This window comes from Nilaparvata lugens, chromosome 7 (genome assembly GCF_014356525.2).
Source record: "Nilaparvata lugens isolate BPH chromosome 7, ASM1435652v1, whole genome shotgun sequence".
In the NCBI taxonomy this organism is placed as follows: Eukaryota; Metazoa; Arthropoda; class Insecta; order Hemiptera; family Delphacidae; genus Nilaparvata; species Nilaparvata lugens.
The window spans coordinates 30444404-30471399 of record NC_052510.1 but is presented as its reverse complement, the minus strand read 5'-3'; the positions used below and the strand labels follow the sequence as shown (position 1 = coordinate 30471399).

The 26996-nt window shown below is 35.5% G+C and overlaps 1 protein-coding gene across 2 annotated transcripts in view; it reads left to right on the top strand.

Annotated features, from left to right (window-relative positions):
- The window catches only part of LOC111062224, a 55676-nt gene that overhangs the window by 14590 nt on the left and 14090 nt on the right, over nt 1-26996 (top strand). For both annotated transcript variants that reach the window (XM_039432511.1, XM_039432513.1), the window contains exons 4-12: nt 1244-1456; nt 2134-2232; nt 7015-7236; nt 10705-10860; nt 11143-11234; nt 12142-12242; nt 14812-15116; nt 16670-18392; nt 26537-26610. In XM_039432511.1, coding sequence (XP_039288445.1) covers nt 1244-1456; nt 2134-2232; nt 7015-7236; nt 10705-10860; nt 11143-11234; nt 12142-12242; nt 14812-15116; nt 16670-18392; nt 26537-26610 — 2985 coding nt within the window. The remainder of the gene's footprint in view (nt 1-1243; nt 1457-2133; nt 2233-7014; nt 7237-10704; nt 10861-11142; nt 11235-12141; nt 12243-14811; nt 15117-16669; nt 18393-26536; nt 26611-26996) is intronic.

Below are 26996 nucleotides of genomic sequence, written 5' to 3'. Positions count from 1 at the left end.
TTACCCTGTTCAGCACCTCAACATCTATTTTTCCATCCTCAGAGAACCACGCACCCAAATACTCATATTTCGACACCTGGTCAAGCACCTCTCCGTCAACCCTAATTTCCACATTCTCTCCTCCTACCTTTGAGACCACCATCACTTTGCTCTTCTTACATTCCTTTTTCCTTTTTCCATTCCTTTTTCTTTCAGCTCATCTGACCTTTCCGTCACAGCTTCCTGGAGTTTTTCTGAAGACTCAGAGATTAGGATAATATCGTCAGCATATAGGAGGGCTCTTGTACCAATTGGCCTCATATTCCAATATCCTACTACCATGCTCTGTGTCCTCCTCTTGCATATCTTGTGTATATAATCCATCACTAAGATGAATAGAAGAGGACTGAGGCTGTCTCCCTGTTTTACACCCTTCTCCATTTGAAATGCTCTTGATACATCTCCTCCAATTCGTACCTTGGCTGACATTCCTTCATTCATGCTTCTGATGGCTCTCACAAGTTTGGAAGGTACTCTTCTATTACTCAACACCTTCCATATCCACTTCCTTGGAATTGTGTCGAATGCAGCCCTCAGATCCAGAAAAGCCAAGTAAACAGTCTTCCCTCTCTCAATGAATTTCGAGCATATATTTCGGAGAGAGGAAATATGCTCCTGGGTCTTTCTGCCTGGTCTGAACGCCGCTTGTTCCTCTTCCATATCCTGTTCCATCACCCTTTTTAAGCGTTTTTCCAGAATGACTGTATATATATATATATATATATCTTGTGGAGTGGAGTCGAGGGGATAGGTTGTCGTGACCGTAGACGACTACTTGTACCCTAGTAAAAATATGCCACTGCCGTCAAGTTGTCCCCCCGACTACTTGACACCTACTGGACCGGAGGTGTCAACTAGTCCCGACCGTAAACGACAACTTGACACCTCGCACCCTCGCGACAGGGTGACCCCCCTACTAGTTATCACTTCCTTAGAAAGGATACAACTAGACGGGTATGGCTGACGTCTACTTGTCCCCTAAAACCCGGTTTTAAAAGGGGACAAGTAGTCGGGGTGACACCTAGTCGCGTACCCGAATAAAATAACCAATAAAATAATAATTAATGAAAATTTCCTACAACTATTTTTCTCTGTTGCCAATATTTGCTGTGTGCAGTAGATTCGATTGTTGCACTTATTTGGAGTTTTTTGAATTAATGTGTCTTTTTGGTTTACTTAAAGTCAATTGATGGTTATTTTGCAGCTGCTTGAATCCTACGGGGAGATTTTCAAAAGTACCATGTCACCCGAAATCCGGGAACGCCTTATTGAAAAGGCGCGACTTAGTTTCAGTAAATGCAATACGCCTTTCACGAATTCTTCGGAATTTCGTAGTCTGATACGAAACCATGATGGTTTGCCACCTCTAAAACATTTGGAGGCGATTTTTAACAAATTCAAAAAGAATAAGAAATCCGTAAGTATTCTATTCACGCTAGAAGTGTTTCATTAGAGAATAATGATTGTAATTATTTTATATGAATTGTATAGAGATTACTGAAATGATAAAATCTATTTTCATATGTTATTATTGCATAAAATTGGTCACCCTATCTATCAAACTGAATTAAAAGAGGTTATAATATATGGTTCCTAAAAGTGATCCAAGGAGGCTACGTTTGTTTGCCACATCATTTTTAAGAGCTAACAAATACCTCTGGCACGGGAAAAGTTCACTTGGATCTTGGAAATTTCCAAAAATTGAAATTGCTAAACAAAAATTAATATTGTATTTTAACTTTTACAAATTGTAATTACATGGCGCCTAGGCCTAGGAAAATTATGATTATATTTTGTTATTCAAGGAGTTTTATATCGTGTATATCTGTCTACTTACTTTGTTATTCAATATCAAATAAATTCTCTCGATATGAAACTTAATAATAAAATAATACTTAAATAATTTCATTCATCTCAATTTCTGCTGAATAGTTACTAAATTCTAACTTCTCCAATTGATTGGTGCCTAAATTATGGGTTTCAATTATCATACATGCTTTAAAACTGACTTTCTTTTATTAAGTGTCTGAAAGTAATGAAGTTGCGCAACCATTAGAGTTTAGTTCGTAATTTAAAATAATGTTTCTATTTTAGTGTGCAGGACAGAGCACTACTAATACTGCGAAAAAGGATGATGAAACGCCTGTTGACGCTGGTGCTTCAGAAAGTTACAACAAAGATTTGTTTGAAAAGGTACGTGAGGATTTCGTTATATTATTATAATGTAGGGTCTTTCATTCTGTACTTTCTAACTTTGACAGCTGATTTCGGCCGTCTAATTTATGAGGCTAAAGGTGTCTGTCTAATTGCTTCTCATCTATTCAGTATGTCTTGCCAAATTTCCATGAAAAGTTATAGCGTGCAACAGTAATTGAAAATGATGTATCAAAATAATTATGGTTCTATGCAACTTATGTTTCAAGAGCTTTGCCCACTTTACGGTCGCAATAATCGTCCTAACTAGAGGACTACAACTCGCTATGTGGTAAACAAATTTGAGGAAACTGGTTCGGTGAATGTTCGAACATCACCTGCACGACAAGGTCTGCCAAACATATTGTCGCTATACATGAGAATGTACAGAAGAATTAGCGGCTGTCGCCGCGCACAAGAGCTCGGCAAATATAGACAATGATGATAAGACTCTCTGTGGTCCAAACTGGTCCATTCACTGCACTATTCAGTGCAGATGGGAAGTCAACTGGCCACTAAAATAGTGTCATTTGAACCGCTAAACTTTTTGTTGTGGGGCTGTGCTAAGTCACAGGTCTATGCTAATTAACAGTCGACTATCGATGCGATTCATTCCGATTTGCATGTTAAGGTGCGTACAGACTTTCGCTCTGCTCCGCAATCGAACGTCACTCGAGCAGATCGATTGATCGACCGGGGAGCAACAGTGGAACGCGAGAAGAGCTAACATCTCTAGTAACGTTCATGATCGGAGCGATCGCGGAGCGTGTTGGAGGCGCGTATATCTGTACGCACCTTTAGATTAGTGGAGAATCTGATTTTCGCATTTTCTCCTTCACACGAAGCCGAGACGGTCATTCACAATATTTTATTAATGATGGCATTAAAAAAAATTCTTGTCAATGTCTCATACAAAGCTTGTTTTATTCAATTTCAAATATAGGAAGTCCTAAATGAGAGACCCTACACTTAGTTGTTTGTTTTTTCTCAAACAGCACCTGCATAGCTTAGATCTTGTGAATCGATTATGAGGACGGTTTTTATTCTACACAGTATCCAAAACGTCATGCACCATAACGATTTTTTTACACTTTATTTCCGTTTATTACTCCATTAAAATATACCTCACAAACTTTAATATAACTTGCTGTTGATTCAAAAACGTCAGCTTAGGTATATAGTACCTAGTTAGTTATAGTATATAGTATAGTCATCTAGTGCGTGTGAACGATACACTGTCGAGATGGGCATCCTTGGATAGTATTTGCCTCCAAATTTCATTATGTACACATTCTAATTCAAATTTATTTTTCCTCCACCTACTCTCTAAAGTACTTACTTTACTCCCTGGAACATAATACTAAAGTGTCACTCCTTTTCGCTCTCGGGACTAAAAAACAGAAAAACTCCCTAGGGAGTAAAAGTAACTCCATTTTAATAACATGCGAAGCATCTCTATTTAAAAAACTTACATTGGAAATAGGTTGGAAGGTCTAAGCTCAGATGAGGAAATCATAGAGTAGTCATTGAGCCAACTTAATTCAACACCTCAACCAGAAATTTGATTAACATATGAAATATATGTTTGAATGCTAAAATTATCACATACTCCTTATTGGTATACTATAAAAATTCATAAATATTTTTTTAATATTTCATGTTATTCAAAATTCCAGCCAACGAATATTTCCCATGTACTAATCAAATTTGGAACGCGAACTTCATCATAGTTGTAGTTATGAGTCATCATTGTTATATCTTTTGCCGACTGGTCGACAGTGAACTGTGATTACTGCCAGCTGTTTACTTCTTAGGTTATACTAACACAGTATAGGTTGTTAGGCTATGTTGTAAGACATTGTTACTGGTTACATAAGTTTTTAAAATTATTTTGTTTACAGTTTTTATAAAATGTAGGTGAAGGAAAAATGTTGTGTACATCACGAGTGAAAAATGCTTTTTCTCCCTCAGGGAAATTGTTGCCCGAGGCAAAATCTTTCCCCCTCAGGCAGAAAAAGCTGTATTTTTCACTCTAGATATATAAATAACTATCTTATTATTTTCAGAAACTGTACATTTCACAATACATTCCCCTGAAAATTACTTCTCTAATATGGAACAAGTCCGTGTTTAGAGGAGTCAATACAACAATAGGTTCAATACAAGAAAAGAAGAAGTTGGCTTTCTACAGCTGTAGTTTACAAGAAAATCATAAGCTATTCAAGCATACTTACATACAATTATATTAACACAAAAAACAATTTAAAGAAATTTAATCTTAAATTTTCAGCCAATAATAATAGAAATAGAATCAATAAACATAAACTGATTGCTCCCTTTTTTCTTACAGTTCTGGAAACATTATCGATTTACTCAATGTACCTATTTACAAATATTAAAACAATAATTTCCACAATACATAATTAACATAAAATAGAAGAATAACAATTATTTTCATGATGAGTCAACAGATGAGTCTATACTTATTTAGGATCAATACTAAACTGCATTCAAAAGCAATATCAATTCCGAGTTAATATCTATAGAAAAAAGGAATTCTAAGCTCTATCTTGAAGCATTTCTGATTGATTCTTTCTCTTAATTCTGGCAGTAATTTATTAAATGAACTTTGGGCCAGATTATAGAAATGTCTCTTAGTACAGGCGCTAGCTTACATTGAGCATACATGAGAGAGGCAGAGAATTTGACTTCAGATTATTGTTAGGGGGTCTTTAGTGTGATACTCGATGTCGTCACGTCCCAGGGTGGTCGACAGATTGGGGGGAGGGGGGTAAGTTGTAAAAACGCGCGCTTATAAAATCGCCTGTCCTGCAGTTACTATTCATAGTACAGCTTTGACTTTTTTCTGAATATTATCTACATATAACTGACTTTCAATATGGTCCTCTACATTTTTACGATAAACCGCATAGTTTTCCGTGAAAAAATAAAATAGGCCTATCTCGAAAAATGTATTTTTTATTATGGACTTTTTTATTTCTCGAATATTTAATTCGTTAGCTGACTTAGAGGGAAATGTTCCCAATAAACGTTATAGGCCGTTACTTCCTGAATCCAATGATGTATATAGTTTGGGAGTTACGATCATAGATGCGGCGGTGGGAGGGGGATAAGTAGTACATTTACACTGCGGCGCGGTCCACCCCTATGATTAATACGCGTAGCTGCCTGCCTATCGCATCGCTCCTACTAGTCTATGCATTCAAATTATGTATTTCAGGAAGGCCATCTTTTGTATTTTCGGTCGCTGAACACGATTTTTCAACTCTCAAGCCTTAATAATTGATAATTCTCATCATATTCTAAAAATTATGGTCAAAATTACAAACTTCATCTCATGATCATTATTTATTATTATATTCTAATGATAAACCATCTTGGTAGGAATCCTAGTGTTTTTCAGTCGATAAAAATTAATATTCTATGAAGAGTGAATTATTCAATTTAGTTTAATGATGACTTTGGAATTGCGAAAGTCAAGTAATGGAGTAAGTTAAACAAATAATATACCCCATATAGAGCACCGTGTAACAGGAGCGAAAAATTATGAATTTACAGTTGAAGCACAAATAAAGCAAACACCTCCATGTGATTTGACTAAATATTTGAGGGCATAGTGAATTAATACAACTCTAATCAACTGATTTATGTAACTACGAATAGTTACTACTTTTCATCTGGCTGATTGTCTTGAGGTAGTACTTGAATGGAAGTGGAATAGGATATATATTTGTTGAATCTGAAATATTTGGAGAGAAAACTGTTGAAAATTTATTGAGGGGAGCTCAGTTAAATAGAGGTGTGAGAGCAAGCAATCAAACAACTACAAAAAAGGACTCATGAACGGTTCAAATATGAGAGATTGTCAAAGTAGTTTTGAGTGAAGTCAGGAGCTATTTGTGGAGTTTTTTTTAGAATCACAATGAAAAGTCAATTACTACTTGAAATTTATGACTGATTATTGTAACAAAGATAAATTATTTCAAATTGTATTCGTGCTGATAAGGAAGGACTCTGGTTTTCCACATAGAAACTGCTGTACGAGAAATTCTCCCATAATTTTTTCATTCAATCACACAAACTATGTTATGGAGTCTGTGTTATATCTAAAAAATATGAAGAAAATACTCACCGAAGTAGAAAATAATATTCAATAAGGGAATCTCTGTGTCAAAAGGATAGATTGAAAATTTAATAAAATGGCAACCGATCATGCTGTGTAGCAAACCCTCATTCGATCTTGTTGTCTCGTCTACCATTGCTGACACCATCCTTCTAGTTTGGTGTGCATGAGGCAACATTGTAAAAACATTGTTGTTGGATCCCGTTTAAATACTTACTAACCTTTCCAGTAGCCTGACTCGAGTATTAACTTCATACCGGATCCTTGTTAACCGGTGCTCTGTATTTGTGCCTTAATGTACTTCAAAATTGAAATTTCAGTCTTATAAATAATGAAATAGAGGGTTATGGAAAGGAGACGGGGCCGCGCCGATATTGTTCTATTAAGACTCAAAAAGGTTCATTCTCCAACTCTCGACTACCATACTTAATAAGAAAAGGCGACCGCTGAAGGGTCACTAGAACTTCTACCTGTCCATCCATTGTTTTTGGCGGCCCTGTCTCGTTTTCAAACCTCCAAATAGAATATCAGTGTTTATTATTATATTACTCATTTGTAAATACTATTCAAATAATTATATTAATTTGAAACTATTGTCATCAATTGATTATTTTTTCTAAATTCTGCTTGTTTTTCAGTTTCTAGATATTATCAAGGAAAGGAAAAATAGCCAGGGAAAATTTGCAAAAACTGAAACTATGATGGTTAGAGCTTGGGATTTGTACAATAATTGCAAGTCATCTTACAAGAAATCAGCATTATTTGAAGAGTTACTTCGTAAGGCTATAAATCTATCAGCCGTGGATCCCGGAATGCAGCTGCTAACTGTTCTTGATGAATTGAAATTCAACAAAAAAGTAGTAAGTCATTTCCAATAATATTTTTTTCCGATACGTAGAAGGTCTATTTTAGACCTATTTTGGAGCTTTTTGATCTCTTATATTCATTGACAAGTTTTTGTGAATGTTCTCTTAGTGAGAATGATCATAACTTCATCATTCTCATATCAACATCATACTTTTGAGAACCTATGATTAATTAATTAGAAGAACCTTTATGTATTAAAAGGCTTTTTCGCCACACTTGGATGTAATGTGCTGGTTTACGTGCGTCATATGGAGGCCGAAAGTGATTGTTTTCCGACCAGGCCGGTAAAACTTTACGGCCCTAGGGCTGTAAAATGACCTTGAATAACAGCTGATCGTGTCCGATCTCACAAAAATCATAGAGAGATAATCTCATAACGACTGTAATAATCTATATAATTATGTATCTTGAATCGCGGTATTATGTCTATAATATATTTTATAAATTACTGTTTCATAATTTAATATTTATTATTGCGTTTTTGATATCAAACAATAGAATACGATGATATCTCCATAGCCTCAACAATATAATGTTGGCTGCATTGTCCATTCTCAGAAAGGTACGTATCGCAAGTATTTAAAAGTAAAAGTGAAGAATCGAATTTGAAATCAAAGTACAATAATTGTATCAATATTTAAAAGTTAGGTAGAGTAATAATTGTTTCTTTTTTATTATCGAATTCCACTTCTTAATGCAATACAATCAACAATAATAATAAGAAAATACAGCAGAGATCTGAAGTTTAAGGTAAGCCTACTGGTGAAACTCAGCCTTGACTGAAAAATTCCTAGTAATTTTTTCGTAATTCATTATTAAAACTTTTAGATAATTTTTCTTTAATATTAAACCATATAGAGAAAACATTAGGCCCACTCAAGATTGAATCATCGAATGTTTTCTCTATGATTTAACTATTTTCAGAGCAATATTTTGTTGTGAAAATGCCGGCAAACCGGCTTCAAATTTGCCGCTATACACTATATTATAGTAGCCTACATACGTTACCTGACTTAATTCAGAGTGAAAATTTTATTGTGAGAAAGATAATGATATTAATACCAATAATATAAGTCATGAGCCAAAGTCTGTTGTACGCTTTTTAGGAGTAAAGTAAACTTTTTTAGAAGTCCAGTTTACAGTGTACAGTATTACATGTATGCTAAGTGTTATCAGTCAGGTCCCTATGTTCAACAATACGCAATGGCCGAGAGCGTAAAGGCATAATACATCAGAACTCAAAGCTCAGTGATAACAAACATGATCTAGGTTCGAATCTCGGTCAATGACTTTTTTTTGTCGATGAACTTCGACTTTTATTACCTATTTTTTATATTAGTTACCGTAATTTAAATTTCAATCAATTTTTTAGATATAATTATTTTGAGACAAAACTGTGAAATATGCAATTGTATTAATTTTTTCATCACATTTTTCAAAGTAGTAATGAAAATTCTATTCATCCATCTATCCATGATATATTGCACCGGGCGCAAAGCTCGCGCCTAATATTAATAGTATAAAAATATGGTCACTATTGTAAATTATTAATAAGTAATATTGAAATTAATTGACAGTAAAAGTTGTTATAACCAAGATTCAAACTATCAAAATAGGCTGTTTGAATTTTATTTATTTTTTAATTTCTTATATATTGGGAAGTTTTTTTTTGGTGTGGCGAAAAATAGCGTTCGCACCATGGGCAAAATGTATTTCCGGCTCTCAATCTTTTCTAGTCCTCGGCCTACGGCCTCGGACTTAAAAACCGATTTCGAGCCGGAAATATCTCATTTTCGGCCCTAGGTGCGAAATATACTATTGCAAAACCAATGATGATCAATGTAAGCGTAAAAATACATGCGGTTTGTACCAAAACAAAACTTCTTTGTATGTTAGAATTGATCAAAATTGAAAATTTAGAATATTTTGAATACGATCCAGTAAGTGAATTCTCTCTCTGACTTTTGTATCTATCATTCCATTCCCATATCAATATTACACCCCATGGCCGTATTTCTGGCAGTTAGTCGATTATTATTGTTTGATGGGTAAATAGATTCGAAGAAAATTGTAATGAGGAGCAGACAAACATAGAATATTTTTGATCACATCCCATGCTGCTTTATAAGAGTTTTTAGAATTTGCTATGTATTTGTCATTATCATTTGCTTTTTTAATTTCAAATGTATACGTTTTTTGAGCTTTGAATATGTTTCTTTAAATTCATCTCATTCACACGGTTTTATTTTTTAGATTGAGAGCAAGGATCGAATATTGTCAAGATAACGAGTAAACCATTTGTTTAGAGCTTGTTGCTTATGTTTAATGTTAATTTGTTTTTTGACAATTCTAGGACAGCAGTCATTGTACTGCTCAGCTACAATATCTGCAAAGTTTTTAGTCATTTCATTGATATCTGAATATCTATCTATACATTATCTCAGACCATTTGATTAAGCTTAACCTATATTTAAGAATTTGAAGATTATTATTTTATTATTATATTTATTAATCTGATAGTTCTAAGCTGTTTGATTGGAGGAGTGTATGGTAGTTGAAGCCAAAGTCCACTGTGATCTGATATTTCAGGATTAATTATGCCTGTTTAAAGGTCGTTTGAATGCACATTACTTATGATATTGTCAAGGCATGCTTTATCTCTGGTTGGCTTGTCATTCAGGCAGTAGAAGTCATAGGACCTTAATCTATCCAAAAGTTCACTTACAATAGTACTTCTAACCCTGATACCAGCAAATGAAATTATGTCACCAAAGATAAAGATCCTGTAATTATTATATTTGAGCTTATCAAACTGGGTAATAAGTTTCATTATAACTAGAGATATGGACAAATCACGTAACGCTTGCAATATAAAGCCTCCAGACGGCTAAGGCGAGGTACCCTTCTATATCCCTTTTTTGGGCATTCACTGCCTAGACTAGATTAGTAGTTGAGTAAATATTTATAGATTTTTGAATACGTTTATCATTTACAATAAGTCTGTATCAAAGTGTCGTCTCAATCTGTTTTTGCACATCCATTTTTAAGTTTAAATAAAAGAGATGTCAGTTCCACATAATTAATTTGAGCCAAACTAAAGTTTCAATGCACTTGAGGCACAGAATAGAAACTCGGCTAGTACCCTGGCACAAAAATCCGCCATCTTGTTAGAAAGTTCAGTATTGTAATAGTATAGATGGGAGGTTCGGATCACTTTACTGATCCGGATCAATTGGTCTCGTTCACTGCCTCGAGCCAATCAAAAGACAGGATTTTAACTTCTAACAAGATGGCGTAGTCACGTGACGTGTCTAGAAATTGTGACATGTAAAAAGCATTGGTTGGATAGTCGTTTGATTGATAGTTTCCATTCTGTGCTTCAGTGATTTTTTTGGTTATTCATTTTTATTTACAATCTTTTTTGAACCATAAGACGTTGATTTTTTATTTGTTATCGACAGGTGAGCCAACGTGAATGCACCAATCTGGATGCACAGCCAGGCTGCTCAACTGCGTCGACGCCAACGCTACAAGATGTCGATTCAGACGATGACGATCTTTCTGGTCTTGACCCTCAGGTCAAAAAGAAAGTTAAATTGCTAGAAAGAACCTTGAGGGCAAGTATTTTCATATTGATGTATCCATTTCATTTCATCTCATTGACGTTATCGCATCGCATCGTCCAATACCTTCATTGGTTCCGTTAGATAACCACATTTAAACGCGGTTTTATTTTGTTTTATTTTATAGACGTTTGTGTAACCGTCAACTTGAAGTTTATTATATGTTAGAAAGTTTATCAAGGCTACTTAATAATAATAATAATATAACTCAATAAAAAGTAAAACATTTAATTGAAAATAAACCTCTATTTTCAATTCTATCTTTTTTCATTACAGGCTTTGAATCTGAGAATAAAACATCTTGAAGAGAGAGAAGTAGATTTCAGTAGAGAAGATGATGAGAACTCGGCTTACATAAAACTTGACAAGTAAGTAATTTATTATATCATGAAAATAAATTACTAGATTGATCCAAAGTAAGTTCTAAGTTTACATTGAGAAATCACATTCAATCCTTTTCATGGGATAAGTAAGAAACATATTTTGTGTTTAGAAGTACAGTCGATCACCCATAACTGTCCCTTTCCCGAATTTTCAAGAATAACATTTCTCAAAAATAGCGCTTTCTCAACAAATATGAGTCCAATTTTTTCTCCAAAAAATGTTAACAGGACATTTTGAGTTCAGATTTTTCCTATTCAAATAACAAAAAAAAAACAATATTTCATCCAATAATCATTGTAAAATTGAAAAATATTGTAGTACCATCTTGTTATATTTTGAAAAAAATAATGAACAATTTTCTTATTTTATTTATGGTTACAGTGATGAACGCTTCGAGTGAAGAAAAATTATAAAAAGATTATGAAAGGCTCCTGCATTTAGCAGGTTCTAGAATTTGAAAGAAGGTATGGTGTTTTGGGATGAATAATAGTTGTACTGTGTGAATATGATCATCAGAGAAAGGTTTGAAGGCTCGGTTGTGGTGAAATTAATTCAAGTCTTTCAATGAATTGATGAGCCCATTATTGTATTGTCGGTCTCCAAGGTCCTTTATTCTTTGATCCAGGAGAAGGTTCGAAATATTCTACTGACTTCTATGAATTGAGAGTTTTTAAATTGATACCATCTATGGTATTGTTTGTAAGTTGAACAATCAATAAAATTAAAAAAAAACCTTGAATAACGATAATTTCTTGTAGTTGTAAAATAGTCGATATAGGCAATGCATCAGTTCATATTGCTGTTTCACTGTTTCCAATATTAACCTCACTATCAATTTTCGTATATTTTATAGATATTTGTTTTTTTATTGTCACTAACGTTTTTTTACAGGTATTATCAACGTTTTGAAAAGGTTTATGCAAAAATTTGCCAACTAAAAAAGCAGAAGGCTGACGCAGGCAGAGCCATCAAAAGAAAAATTACATTTGAAGGTGGGTCTTGTTTCACATTAAAAAAAAATTAAATAAATTTATTGTTTAGACATGATAGTACTATGATGTACTGTGAGCCATTCACATCTCAGTACCTGAACATGCTACCTGGGCAGGCAGCATGTGACCGGAGAATGAGAAATTCTGCTAGAGACTGATTATGGTGAATGTTCTAACTAAAAACTGAAAAATTTGTTTGTTTTTTTTTTTAATGAAATAAATCTAAAATAGTGTAAATTTATAGTTTATATTTTTATGGTTCTCACTTTTGACTTACTGAAGGCCAAAGTAGTTGTCTGTCTATACAGTCCACATGTACAGTCTGTACTGACACATGATTTCAGCTGGTTATTATACAACATAATTAAAAACTTTTACATCAACAAACTGAGACGGCTCATTATGAACTCTTACCCTCATTAATCTAAATTCATTTTTTGAAATGAAAAGCTGTTCATGTGATATCAAATCATGATTTCAATACAGAGTTCCGAGAGAAAATGAATGAAAAAACCGCACATTGATATCTCAAGCCGTATCAGTTTGTTGATGTAAAAGTTGTAAATTATGTTGTATAATAACTAAGATTAAATATTATTTTATTGATTAATTATGCTTCTATATTTTACGAAAATGGTCTGGCAACGTTGCAGAGCTGGAAAAGGATAGCGCCATCTGCTTTGTCTAATGATTGACAAGAATAGCAATATCAATTTAATTTAAATAACGTTGACCTGACTAGTAGGTAGTGCTCAGATAACGGTATGTTAACGGTGTGTACAGTATCTTGCAAGTACAGGTGTATTGACTGGGGGGAGTGGGCATAGCTCGATGGATCACATATACCGGGATGACTTGAATCATAGCTATCTACTATAGAAGGCAGTGGAAATATGAAACTTTGCAACTCTACCGTCCTTACATTTCCACTTACTTTATAATGTGAATCTCACTTTAGATAAATCTGTACTGATTTATGATAGGTTATAATTTTGTGTTTTGGTGTTTGTGCTAATGAATTCAGACTCTTCAATCAAACTGTCAATTTGGTAGTCAGACGTAATGATGCGTCAAATAGATCATCAAGTTTTGTTTATTATATTATACAAGAACATGTATTTAGAAATTGTTGTTGATTAATCAACGGTCGTATTTAGAAACAATTCTTTAGAACGTTTCTAGTAAAGAACGCTTTGGTTTCCTAGCAACTAATCAGAACTATGCCAGTTGCTACTTGCTTGTTCAACTAAGTTTTAGAAAATCATTTATAAATAATGCTGTGTTACAGGATACACATGAAGAAATCAAGTGGGAAACTACCTATTTTTGATTGAAATAGTGACCACATAAGTTAGGCTAACACTTTTATGTTGTCACTAGGAAGTCAATCAGATTCCAGTATTCAGTATACGGTACCTACTTGAGTCATGTATTATACCAGAACATATTAATAACATGTTTATATAAAATCATAGAAAAAAGTTAGCATAAATGCCAACTTTTATAGTATTAAAAAAGCAAATACTCTCTCCACTAAATCAGTGCAGCTTTTTGAAGCAATAAAATAATTCACAGGAAATTACAAAGCCTTGAACATGTTATTTTAAAAATACATAGGTCTACGAATATTCACCTTTAAAAATATCATTCGAATGAATTCTTTGTTAGTCTCGAACCCAGAACCGTATAATACGTATTTGCACTGAAAATTTTTGGTTAGAATCTTGGGATTCCGCGAAAAGGCGCCGGCCCATCGTGTTTGTGGTGTATAAATTGTACTGTACAATTGCAAAATTGGCAACACTGTTACTTAGACTCAATGCTATAGGTTGAGACACTCAGAGTTGTATTCATGAACTGCAGCCTGTATAAACTCGTTGTACAATGTTGCCACGTTGAACCATATCGATGCTCGACTTATTCATCATAATTGATGATACAATCGATCGATGATGCATCGATCGTATTGCTTTACCCGCGGCAGCGGAAAATGTTAACGTTTGATACCAGTTGTCTTGAATTTTTACTAAAAAATAATAATAAAATTTGAAAATATGGAAAAAAGGAAAAAATTAATTATTGAAATGTTTTATTATTTTATTTTCTTCAAAATGACAGGGGGGACAGTGTCCGAGCCGCCCTTGATTGTTGAGATTATCACCAAAAATTATTCCCTGCATTAAAGGAAATCGCGTAGAAACTTAGATAGATAGATAAATGTCTTTTATTTTCACTTTATAACACTATAGTGGGCGAAGTTGAGGCAATAAGAGCCCCCTCTTCCACTTAACCCACAAAACTTAGGTAGATTATTTCGTATTTATGAAATTGTACATACAAATTTAATGAAAATAATACATAGATTTGTTCACTAAGATGAATAAGTCGTTATGCAAAGCTTCAAAACTGAGCTTTCCTGGCTCAAAGTATACTTGATTTCAGTCTCAATATTAATATGGTTGTATACTATCTTCCCGATTTTGTTTTTGGAAAATAGGCCTTCAATATTTTGGAACTTTCAAACGTGTATTAACTAAAATTAAATTTTAATAAGTATTATGTTTTGCAGGTGGTGAAATTGAAAGAGCCCTTGAAAAGCACTACAATAAAACATATCAGTTCCCGGATTTTCATGACGTCTTGAAAATCACAAAAGAAGTGAGAAGAAATGATAATCTTGCTCCAAACACTCTGCACTCAATAGCACAGAGAGTGTTTGAAGAGTTTGGAAAAATGCTGCAGAGACGACGGCGCATGGACGTGTACGAGTCGGCCTGTGCCTATCTCACCATCCAAGATCCGGCTGATGAAGATCCTCAGCTACAGAAGAAACTTGAGGAGAACTATATCAAGTTCAAAGAGAGTGAGAAAAAAGTGAGTTATGCTTAAAATTCTTAATCTTATGCAGTTTGTTTCTGAATCATTTAGTGATTTTTGTTAGAGAGTTTGGGGAATTTTCTTTAGTTGTTGATACCCTAATGAGTCTGGATTACGGATGATTAGAAGAATAGCATGATTTCTTCATCTGATGACGTAAAGAAATTTTAACTTTGATAATCACTATACCAGTCAATCACGGTCAAGATGAAATGTAATCAAAGTAGCTTTGGAACCACTGCAAAGTGATTCTGAAGATTTTTATCTGTCAGCAGGTGGTAACCATTAGGTGACCAAATCAAGAAATCTCTAGAAGAAAATGCTTTAAAATGTGCACAAAGAAACACATCCCCCCCCTCATTACCACTTGATTGATGTAGTATAAATAATGTTCGCTAATAGTCAAGTCAAATGGTCCTTTTTGAGGAAACAGCCCCAAAAGAATTTTTCTCGACGGTTCTATATGTATTTTGGGGCGCTGAATTCGAATCTGAAATTTGATGCCAGAGGGCGGCTTCACCCACAAAACCCCCAAAATTTCGGACTTTTTAAAATTTCTTTATTTAATCTCGAAAACCTTGCGTTTTTCGAGAAAAAGCATTTACAAAGTTTTGAATATAGAAATCGGCCATTTTTTTGTGTATGGACTAGAATACACTCAAGGGGGAATTTTCTGTTTTTTCGTCCAAATTCAGTTATGATACATGATTTTTAACTGCCTTGACGAGCTGAGAAGAATGAGCTGTAGTAAAAGGAGATCTGATCATTCAGTCAAAAGATATGTGTTTTAAGTTTTGATCCTTGACATATCCTTATGCGTGCCCCCCACTAGGAAATATTGAAATTAAGTGTATTTAACAGGTGGCTCTCATAGAACATAACCCTCGTAAGATGATTCCAGCTGAAATAATTTTTTTGTTAGGAAAAATTGTAATTAAAAATTTGTATAACCTATTGCCTCTTTTAGAAATTCGTAGCTCCGGAGCCAAAAATGATAGTCTTGCGCAACCACTCAATTTATTGGAAATTTCATTATCTTTAATTTTGTAGAGAAAGTTTTTTCTTGACAAACTCAAAGTTTTTGAGATTGAATGGAAAAATTGAAAAAAAATCCGAAATTGTGGGGGATTTGGGGGTGAAGCCGCCCTCTGGCGTTTCAGCAAATTTCAGATTCGAACTCAGTGTCCCAAAATACATACAGAACCGTCAAGAAATATTCTTTCGGGGCTGTTTCCTGAAAAATGACAATTTGACTGGAGTATAACTAAACACAAATCCTTGGTGTAGAATGCCTGGTGGTGCTTTTATTTTTTAGCACTGTGCGGTTTATCTTGTTAGCGCTATGTACTCCTAGGGATTTCAAGATTAGAAAAAACTTGAACATTTCAGTCAAAACACCTTATATATTCCAGTTAATAAGTAATTATTGACATATATTTTTGAAAATTATTGCCCTATTTCAACATGAGTAGGCTATAACATGGCAATGTAAACATGAACGTGATTGTAATTATGCAATTTTAAAGCAGTGAATGGTCATTTTGTTGCAGGTTATAGATATGTATGTTGAGAAATCGCAGGGTATCGAAGCAGAAGAGGTTGGCAGCGATGTTTCCAACAATGAAGAAGCAGAAGACGATGAGATGGATGATGACAGGAGAGATAGTGACAAGTCTGATCATGACTTGATCGGTTCTGAAAAAGATTTAAATTTGATGAGTGGTGATGATGATGATGATGATGATGATGATGATAGGGATAAACTAGTAAGTAATCACTCTGAATCAAATTCAGGCAATTCTTCTGATCCTTCTTCAACGAAAAATAAAAAAGTTACTAAAATTCAATGTGAGAAAGTGCGTTTTGTAAGCGAGGCTTCAAATGAAAATAAGACTGATTCAACTTCTGGAAATTCTTTAAGTGTTTGTGCTTCTAGAGATTCAATACTCCCTAAAGATTCAGAAACGGTGAACATTTCAGAAAAGGAACGTGATATTTTATCTTTGAATGAAGATGAATCTGGCGATGAGGTTAAATCAGTGAAATCTGCAAATGTTGAGAGCTCATCAAGAGATGTGGTCGTTGCTGAAGTTACCACTCTTGAAAAAATTAAATCACCCAAAAAAGATGAAAAGACTGAATCAGGGATGAAAAACTGTGTAGCTTCAGATGTTGAGAAAAAAGAATCTTGTAGCCTCTCTCCAAGTAAAGAGGAAAAGAAAACTGAATCACGTATAAGGGTTTCTGAAAATTTATTTCCAAAAAATGAGATTTTTGAAGCTTCTAAAACTTGTTCTTTTGATAAAAATAAATCCTCCAGTTCGACTTGTACAGATTCAACAGATAATAACATTGTTACTTTTCCAACTGAATCCCAAAATGGTTGCTCCAACGAAATATTAGTCTCTAAAGATTGTAAGTCAAGAAATTTAAATAAAAACTCTTCTAGTCTTGCCTCAGAAAAAAATAAAAAGGGAAAGACTGATACAGATCCTCAAATAACGAGTCAAAATAAAAGCATACCATTGGAAGTTATTGATAAAAGCTCGTATAGCTCTAAAAATAATGACCCAGGAGTGGCTAAGAAAAAGCGAAAAAAATCTTGTGAGACCGCGACTGATGATCAAAAAAGACAAAAGCATCCTGACCATCATACATCATTGGTAGTAGAATCGCCTTGTTCATCGCCCACAGATGACATAGAAGTCATTGAAGTGTTGACTCATTCTGCCTCATTCACCAACAAAGAGAATGTCACGACGACACACCTGCTCACAACTGATAGTGATGAACAGAAAAAGTCCAATCCCAATAGTGCTATCAATTGTGCCAAGAAGATTGCAGATGATAACAATGGTGCTACCAAAGTTTCAAGTTATTTTGCCAAGAGTAATGCTACTTGTGGTGCAATAAAAGTCACAGGGGTGAATTCTAATCTTCCTGGATCAATTGCCCATAGTTTTCAAAAAACACCTCCTAGTAATAAGGCTTTCAAAAACAATTGTAAAAATTCCAGCTCTCCCATAATAACTTCTGCATACAGTTTGGCCTTTCCTTATTCTTCAAAACATAATGGTGCATCTACAATACCTGCACACGGCCACAAAATACCAGCCACAACTTCGTGGTCAGCTGCAGCTGCCAAGTATAGATCTCCCAGAGCGTCCAATCATCAAAAGGATTTGAAAAGTTCCGCCAAGACACATAATTCAAGGCATATTGGCGGACACTCGTCTTCTTCAGTTTCATCCGCTTCGACTTCAAAATTGAAAGGTTAGTTACCTTGTTGACAGATATAAACACATCGAAATATCACACTCCCACACTAAAGAGACACTTATCAGTTCACGAAACTATCTGGAGTTGTATCAAAAGTTGAAGGAACTTGAAACACATAGAACCCAGCTCACCACATTAAACACATCATCGTTAACTGTAAATGATACGGTAACAGTATGCACCGTATACAGAGTGAGTCATATGTATGGAAACCCTTCAATAAGTTGGAGACTGTTGTAGATATAATACTGTAACTTTTAGTATATGCTATTGGTCAAATACTCCACCTTTTGACGTACAATTGAATTTCAACCCCTCATGAGGGTTGACTTAGGGGTTGTAACTAGAATATTTCAAATGTTAACAACCATAGTGTGATACATCATTATAAAGGTTTTTTCAAAACAAGAAAGATGACATCAATAAAAATGTTCTACGATACTTGTATTCAAAATGCCAGCTGATTGAAGTTTTAGTTTTTACTTGAAACTTCAATCAGCCGCCATTTTGGATACTAGTATCATAGAATATTTTTATTGATGTAATATTTCTTGTCTTGAAAAGGCCTTTATAATGATGTACCACACAATGGGTGTTTACATTTAAAATATTTGAGTTACAAACCCTCATTTCTCTAAATGTTTTACCAAATTCATCAGAAGCCCAATAGTCCAGGCAATCAATGCTCAAAAAAGGGTATAGAGGCAAATGTTTGGAAGACAATTTATGGCCCCGCAGTTCTGTTTAGGGCAGTGAGGAGGTAAACATATCAAAAGTCCCCACCCCTAGCCCCTGTGCTAAGGTAGTGGGAGTGGTTCAAAAGTATCATTTTTTGGTTTCTCGCATATAACTCGAAAACGATGTATCTTACGGACATAATAATTATTGTTATATACAAAACTAGCCGTCAGGCTCGCTTCGCTCGCCACATCCGTCTAGCGAGGGGGCTCCGCCCCTGGACCCCCGACTGGATCGTCCAAAAATGAGATCAGCGGGCTCGCTTCGCTCGCCTGCATGTAGACCTCAGCGGAACCTCTGTACCGAATTCTGGACCCCTGACTGGATTGTCCAAAAATGAGATCAGCGGGCTCGCTTCGCTCGCCTGCATGTAGACCTTAGCGGAACCTCTGTACCGAATTTGAACGTATTATGTCAATTTGATCTCGAAAAACACCTGTTACAGTTATCGGCGTATTTTTGGCGAACAAAATTCTTCCACCTCAGCTAAACTTGTTTACTGAATTTTTTAAAATATATTTTCATCAATTATTGAAAAAGGTGAGGAAACGAAGAAAAGCTGAGAAAACGCTAATTTCGGGCGTATCTTTGGCGTTATTTCAAAATCCTTCCAACACAACATTATTGCACCCCAGCTGAGCTTCTGTAGTAAATTTGAACATTTTCTGTTTATTTGTTCTCGATAGAGCTGAGAAAACGCTAAAAAACGCAGATTTTGGGCGTATCTTTGGAAATTTTTCCAAATCCGTTCTCATTGCGCCTCTAAAGGGCCAACTGAACACACCTACCAAAATTGAAATGTTATGTCATATTTTTATCATATGTTAGGACGATCCAGTCGGGGGTCCAGACTAAACGTCTGGCTAAACGGATATGGCAAGCGAAGCGAGCCTGACGGCTAGTAATATAATATTCCCAGGAGTAGCTCTGATTCAAGTAGCAGTACCCAATAAATTTTTCCGCGATAAATCAGGACTTTGGTATTTAGGAGGTCCTGGATGAATGCATTCCAATCTTCAACTTGGTGCCAACCTAACAAAGTCAACTCAACTTAATGCCAACCTGACACAATTTTTAATTTAGTTACCAGAACAACTGTTTCGAAGAGGTACTCTCTCTAGATTATAGTTCTATATTAACATATGGTATGGACATATCAATTATAATTTTAAGATATTGGTATAAGAAGAATATACATGCTAAAATACGAACTTCAAACCCTTAAAAACCACCCTTAGAGTTGAAATTTCGCCAAAAGATTTCTTAGTGCGCCTCTAAAGGGCTAATTGAACATACCTACCAAATTTGAACGTTTTTGGTCCGGTAGATTTTTAGTTCTGCGAGTGAGTCAGTCAGTCAGTGAGTGAGTGCCATTTCGCTTTTATATATAGTAATATATATATAATATATATTACTATTTTATATATAATATATATATATATAGATTGAAACTCACATAATTTCCTACAATATTCATCTCACAGATTTTTCTATATCTTTTCTAGTTTTCGAGATATCCACTCTCGAAGGTGTGACATTTTTGAAAAAACACGTTTGCCTCCAATTTTTTTCAATTTTTGCTCTTATAACTTTCTAAACATCGATGGGAAAAATCCATGCTGATTATGAACTTAAGAGAATTCTCTTCAATTTGGTGTATACTTTCACGAATTTCCCTACACCTTTTGCAGCAGCTTTAGTATTGATTGTGGAATCTCCATTTTTGCAACAATAGACTAATTGACAAAGGAATTTGGCGGGGATGTTTAAACACAATTTTTGACTTTGCAGCTTTGTTAAGACTAGTTGGGAGAAGAACATATCAAAAGTCCCCATTCCTAACTCATGTGCTGAGGAGATGAGGGTGGTTTAAATGTTGAATTTTGCAGTGTTTTGCTCCCACGCTCATATCTTAAGAACAATACGTTCAATCGACATAACTAACTATTCAAAAATGAAGCTTGATAAATTCTCTACACTTTTTGTTCAGTGGAATTTTGTGATATTCCCAACAGTTCCCGAGATATTCGCTCTTGAAGGTGTGTAGTTGTTGAAATGACAGGTTTTCATCCAATGTTTTGCTCTTTCAGGGCTTATAACTCTCCAACAATGCATGTAAAATCTGATGCTTATCGTAGGTTTGTAGAGCATTGAATTGTTTTTGAAATGCTGTATTATTTCACTACGGCAATTTTTTATTCCATTGTTATAGCAGTTTCAATGTAGGGGGTGAAATTTTCATTGCTGCATTTCGAAGATTACTTAATTTCCTACAATATTCATCTCACAACTTTTCCTATATCTTCTATAGTTTTGGAGTTATCCGATCTTGAAGGTGTGACATTTTTGAAAGAAAAACACGTTTGCCATCAATTTTCTTCTATGGGGTCAAAAATTTATTGTCTTCCAAACTTTTCCCTCTATACCCTTTCTTGATTATTCATTGCCTGGACTACTAGTTGAAATATTATGGAAATCAGCACAACTTTGACAATCAGTGGTTGCATGATAATATACCTTAACAGCAGACTTCTTTCACATCAGAACCCTTTGCTCAATGTTGCTAACGAATATTTTTGATTTTATATTTAATAGAATATTTAGAATTTATACATATTTATATAATATACTCGCTTCGCTCGCCATATCCGTCTAGCCAGGGGGCTCCGCCCCCTGGACCCCCGACTGGATCGTCCAAGAATGAGATCAGCATTGAGCATTTTTATCATATGTTAGGACAATCCAGTCGGGGGTCCAGGCTAAACATCTGGCTAAACGGATATGGCGAGCGAAGCGAGCCTGACGGCTAGTAATATAATATTCCCAGAATTGAAGTAGCAGTGCCATTCAATTTTTCCGCGATAAATGCATTTAAATCTTCAACTTGGTGCCAACCTAACAAAGTCAACTCAACTTAATGCCAACCTGAAAAAATTATTAATTTAGTTGCCAGTTAACAACTGTTTCGAAGAGGTACTCTATCTAGATTATAGTTCTATAGTAACATATGATATGGAAATTTCAATTATAATTAAGAGATTGGGAGAAGAAGAATATACATGCTAAAAGACGAACTTTAAACTCTTAAAAACAACCCTTAGAGTTGAAATATTGCCAAAAGATTTCTTAGTGCGCCTCTAAAGGGCCAACTGAACATACCTACCAAATTAAAATGTTTTTGGTCCGGTAGATTTTTAGTTCTGCGAGTGAGTGAATGAGTCAGTCAGTCAGTGAGTGAGTGCCATTTCGCTTTTATATATATAGATTCAGAATTTTTTGAATTGATTTGGATTAGATACTGGTATTATTGATTTGTAGTTCAAAACATGTCATGTTTCGAACAGCTGATTACAGTAGGCCTACAGGAATCTCAGTTTCGACAGTGTTCATCGCTGCATTGTGATTGGTCGAGAATCGGTATTGAAAAGTAAAAACAATTGCGTGAAGGAAACTTTCAAGTATGGTTTTGAAAATCCGTTACAGCAAAAAGGAATTGATTGTGATGTAACGTTTACATTACAATATGGTCGTAGATAACAGTTATTTGTATATCTAGAGTGAAAAATACAGCTTTTTCAGAGGGGAAAATTTCATTTATGTAGACCTACTGTCTAAAGTACTCACTTTACTCCCTGTAACATAATATTGTAAAATGTTTCTTTTTCGCTCGCGGGACTAAAAAACGGAAAAACTCCCTAAGGACTAAAGTAACTCCATTTAAATAACATGGGAAGCATCTCTATTTTAAAAACTTACTTTGGTAATAGGTTAGAAGGTCTAAGCTCAGATGAGGAAGCATAATAGAGAAGTCATTGAGCCAACTAAATCAAATACCTCAACCAGAAATTTGATTAACTTATGAAATATATGTTTGTATGCTAAAATTACCTATTACATACTTCATATTAGTATGCTATAAAAATTTAGAAATATTTTTTTAATATTCCATGTTATTCAAAATACCAGCCAACAAATATTTTCCATCAACTAATCAAATTTGGAACGCGAACATTTAGTTATGAGTGAGTCGGCCATTGTTGTTACAACTTTTGCCAACAGATAGCGTATAGCGCTGTCGACGGTGAATTGTGATTACTTCCAGCTGTTTACTTTTTAGATTATGTTGTAACACATTGTTACTGGTCACGTAAGTTTTTAAAATTATTTTATTTTCTTTTTTTGTAGAAATGTAGGTGGAGGAAAAATGTTGTGTATATCACGAGTGAAAAATGCTTTTACTCCCTCAGGGAAATTGTTGCCCTCGGCTTCGCCTTGGTATCAATCTTTCCTTTCAGGGAGAAAAAGTGGCATTTTTCACTCTAGATATACAAATAACTATTACTTCCTCGGAGAAATTGTTGAAAACATTCACCACGGGAGAAAAAGCTGTATTTTACACTCTAGATATACAAATAACTATAATCACTTTAATGAGTGCTTTCTTATTTTTATCCAGCTATTACTACATGGGTTAAAAACACTTCTTCCACCGTGCAAGTTTGATTTTGATACCTCCCTCACGTTCGCTACCTTTCAGCCTGCCGCTCTGCTCTGCTCCCCACGCCACGCATCAACCAAATGAGTGGTTGACCCACCCGCCACCAGGGTGCGCCTCAGTCGCCGCCACCCGTTCCTGCGTTTCTATTGGCCGAAGCACCGCCGGCCAATGAGGCCGAAGCACCGCAGCGCAGGTGAACTCGGGGACTGTGAATAAAAGGGGGCTACTCAGCTACCCTCGATAGCACTTGCTCACTAGCAGCCTTCCACTGAAGAGCCAGAAGAGACCACCAGCCGAGACCACTACCAGAGACCACTACCAGCCGAGACCACTACCGAGACCAGGAGCAGAGCAGCGAGCAGGCCAATGAGGGAACCACGGCGAGACTAACCGCAACCTGAGGTGTCTTCCTTGTCTACTACCCAGCCGATGCCTAGGAGGAACCGAGCCGGCCGCCGAATCCAGAAGAGGAGGGCCCTACGTCGGCTTCGCCAGGTGGAGGAGAGGCTGAGGCTGTACACCGCCGCGCCAGCTGCACCCCAAGACTCAGCGCCCCAGCCTAACAACTGGCGCGCGGTTCTGGATGCGCGGGTTGGGTGCCGAACCGACATCGGAGTGTGTGCAGCGGAAGCCTACGACCCTGCCTGCCCGGGGTTTGACCGAAGGCCCCTTCTAAACGAGGAAGTGGTCGAGGAGGTCCCCCTGGCGGAGATTCGGTACGACCTCTGGCTAGTAGATCACCCGGTCAGCCCTCTCCGTAGCCCGGGTAAACCAGAGTGGAGACTGCGAACCATTGACTTGAGCCCCTGCCGGCCTGCTCTCGCACCAGACGGACCTGCCCGGGACCCTCGCGCGGCGTGGTATCGCGCCAGTCAACGACTACTAAACATCTAGCCTGCCTTGGTCCCTTTTAGGGCCACCAGCAACAATCTTGGTCCCTTTTCAGGGCCACCAGCAACAAACTTGGCCCTTTTCAGGGCCACCAAAAGCCATTTTTCCAGACAGTGGTAACAAACCCCTCGCTCGACCCGACTGACTAGCCCAATTGATGAACGAGCCACACCTTCCGCCATATCAATTTTCTAATTTTCAACGTTTTATTGTTTTTTGCTATTTACCTAAACCGGTTTAGGTATAATAATCAATAATAGTGCTTCACTATACATCATGTACACATGCATTGTAATGGTTTCAAAGATGGCAACAGGCGAGTAGTCGCACGGACTTGCAGAACGTCAGTGGTCGCGCATGAGCATTTTGCTTACACTCACCCTTATGGCTCCCTAGACTATAAACAGTTGGTTTTGACAATGCTCTTTCAACATTTATTAATTTCAAATCTTTCTCAACGTGTTTTATGTTATTATATACTATTTAATAGTATATAATAACATAATACATGGAGGAGATTCTAAAAATGAATACTGCATATTTATTGTTAGAATTTATCATTTTTATGGGATAAAATAATCGACTCATGAATGAAATGAATTTATTTGACTCATTTTTCGTCATCTAGATAGAATAAAAAGATAGTGAAGTTTAAATCAGAAGATGGAATATAAAATAGGAAGATAATACCTTTATATTGAAATTAGACAAAGTTCATTCTGTCATCCTCAAACTGTTCAACGACTCAAACTGTTCAAGATTGTCTAAAGGACAGTCACAGCGATGAGAGCATACAAAAGTTACAATTTACTCGCGTGTAACTGGAATACAATTTTTCTAAAATTTCATGTGTTCAATAAATAATTGTTCTTGTCCTTTCTGGTACTGCAAATATTAGAATAGATAAAAATACTTGTTTAACTAATACAAACAATTACAATAATTGATGAAATAAAAATACATGTGCTATTAAACCCTCTGAAGAATTCTACACAAAATGAATAACGGCACATCGTTTAGAATAGATATAGAGGTGCGTACAAATATACGCGCCGTGAACATGAGCAATTCACTTTTAATCAGCTGATGCCAAGCTTTTTATATCTGTATCTTACCGTTTCTGTAAAAATACAAGATATAGTCAGCTGATTAAAAGTGAATTGCTCATGTTCGCGGCGTGTAAATCTGTACGCACCTTAGGAGCAAAATATGATAGTTGGAGGTAGAATGCAGGATTTGCGTAGAGCTTCCGATACAATTTATCACAGTATTCTCTACAGCAAGCTTCAACACTATGGCATTAGAGATAAGGAATCAAAGTTACCTTAGTGACAGAACACAAATAGTTCGACTAAATAGGCAAAATAATAAATGCTCAGAACCAAATGAACTATTGGCAGGTGTTCCACAAGGATCAGTTCTTTGACCTTTTCTATTCTTAGCTTTTGTGAATGATTTTAGTGTTAATGTTCCATGTTTATCTGTGCTCTATGCTGATGACACTACCATACTTGATTCTAATACTAGTGTAGAGGCTGTACTTGATGGGCTTGACTCCTTTGTTGAGCGCTGCAGGGAGTGGTATGCTGCTATAATTGTTAGACTCTCAATGAAAGTAAAACAGAAAATATTCTATTAACGCTCAGAAATAATTTATATTAATCAGAACTAATATTTACTTTTAATTAACTTAGTCTAGAATTAAATGTCTACAGTTAATCAGAAATGGTATATAATCTACATAAATAATCTAATATTATCTCGAGTGGACCACACTCAGTTATGTTCCCTTTTCGCATTTAGAAAGTATATAATGGATCAGAAAATGTTTAATTGAAAAAGTGAACCAAATGCTTCGCAGCTACTTTAACTTTAATAATCTCCATATCTCTCCGATCTCCTTAATATAATGAGAATCACTCCAATCAAATTGGACATTTTATGGCTGGTTTATTTCATCTTGGAAATATTTTCTAACATTTTTGTAAGCTTAAATTTTGTCTTTTTCCAGATGTCATCGTAATAGATGAAGGTGATGACGATTCTCCAGACGTCTTTTATGTTTCCGAAGTAATGGCCAAAAATGTGAGTTTCCTTATATATTTAATTTTTCCGAGGGTTCTGTGATACCCACATAAGCTGTAGTATTGTGCATAGGTACCTGCAGCTTCAAGTGGTTGAAAAAAATATATTGAACATCGCTGGCTGAAGTGGTCACTAGCAGGCGCATTACTCTCAACTTATCTGAACGATAATTGAACGAGCGGTAGCGAGTTCTCACTTTTAACTTACTGAAGGCCAAATTCAATTCAATTTATTCAAAAACTTTATACATTACATAGTGTGTAAAAACAAAGTAAACGCAATATATTAGATTGTAACATTAATATGAAAAACAAGTAAAAAGTAAATGAATAACTCCATGCTTGAACGATAAGTCCGTTGTCCGTCTGTTTGTATGCTCTACAATA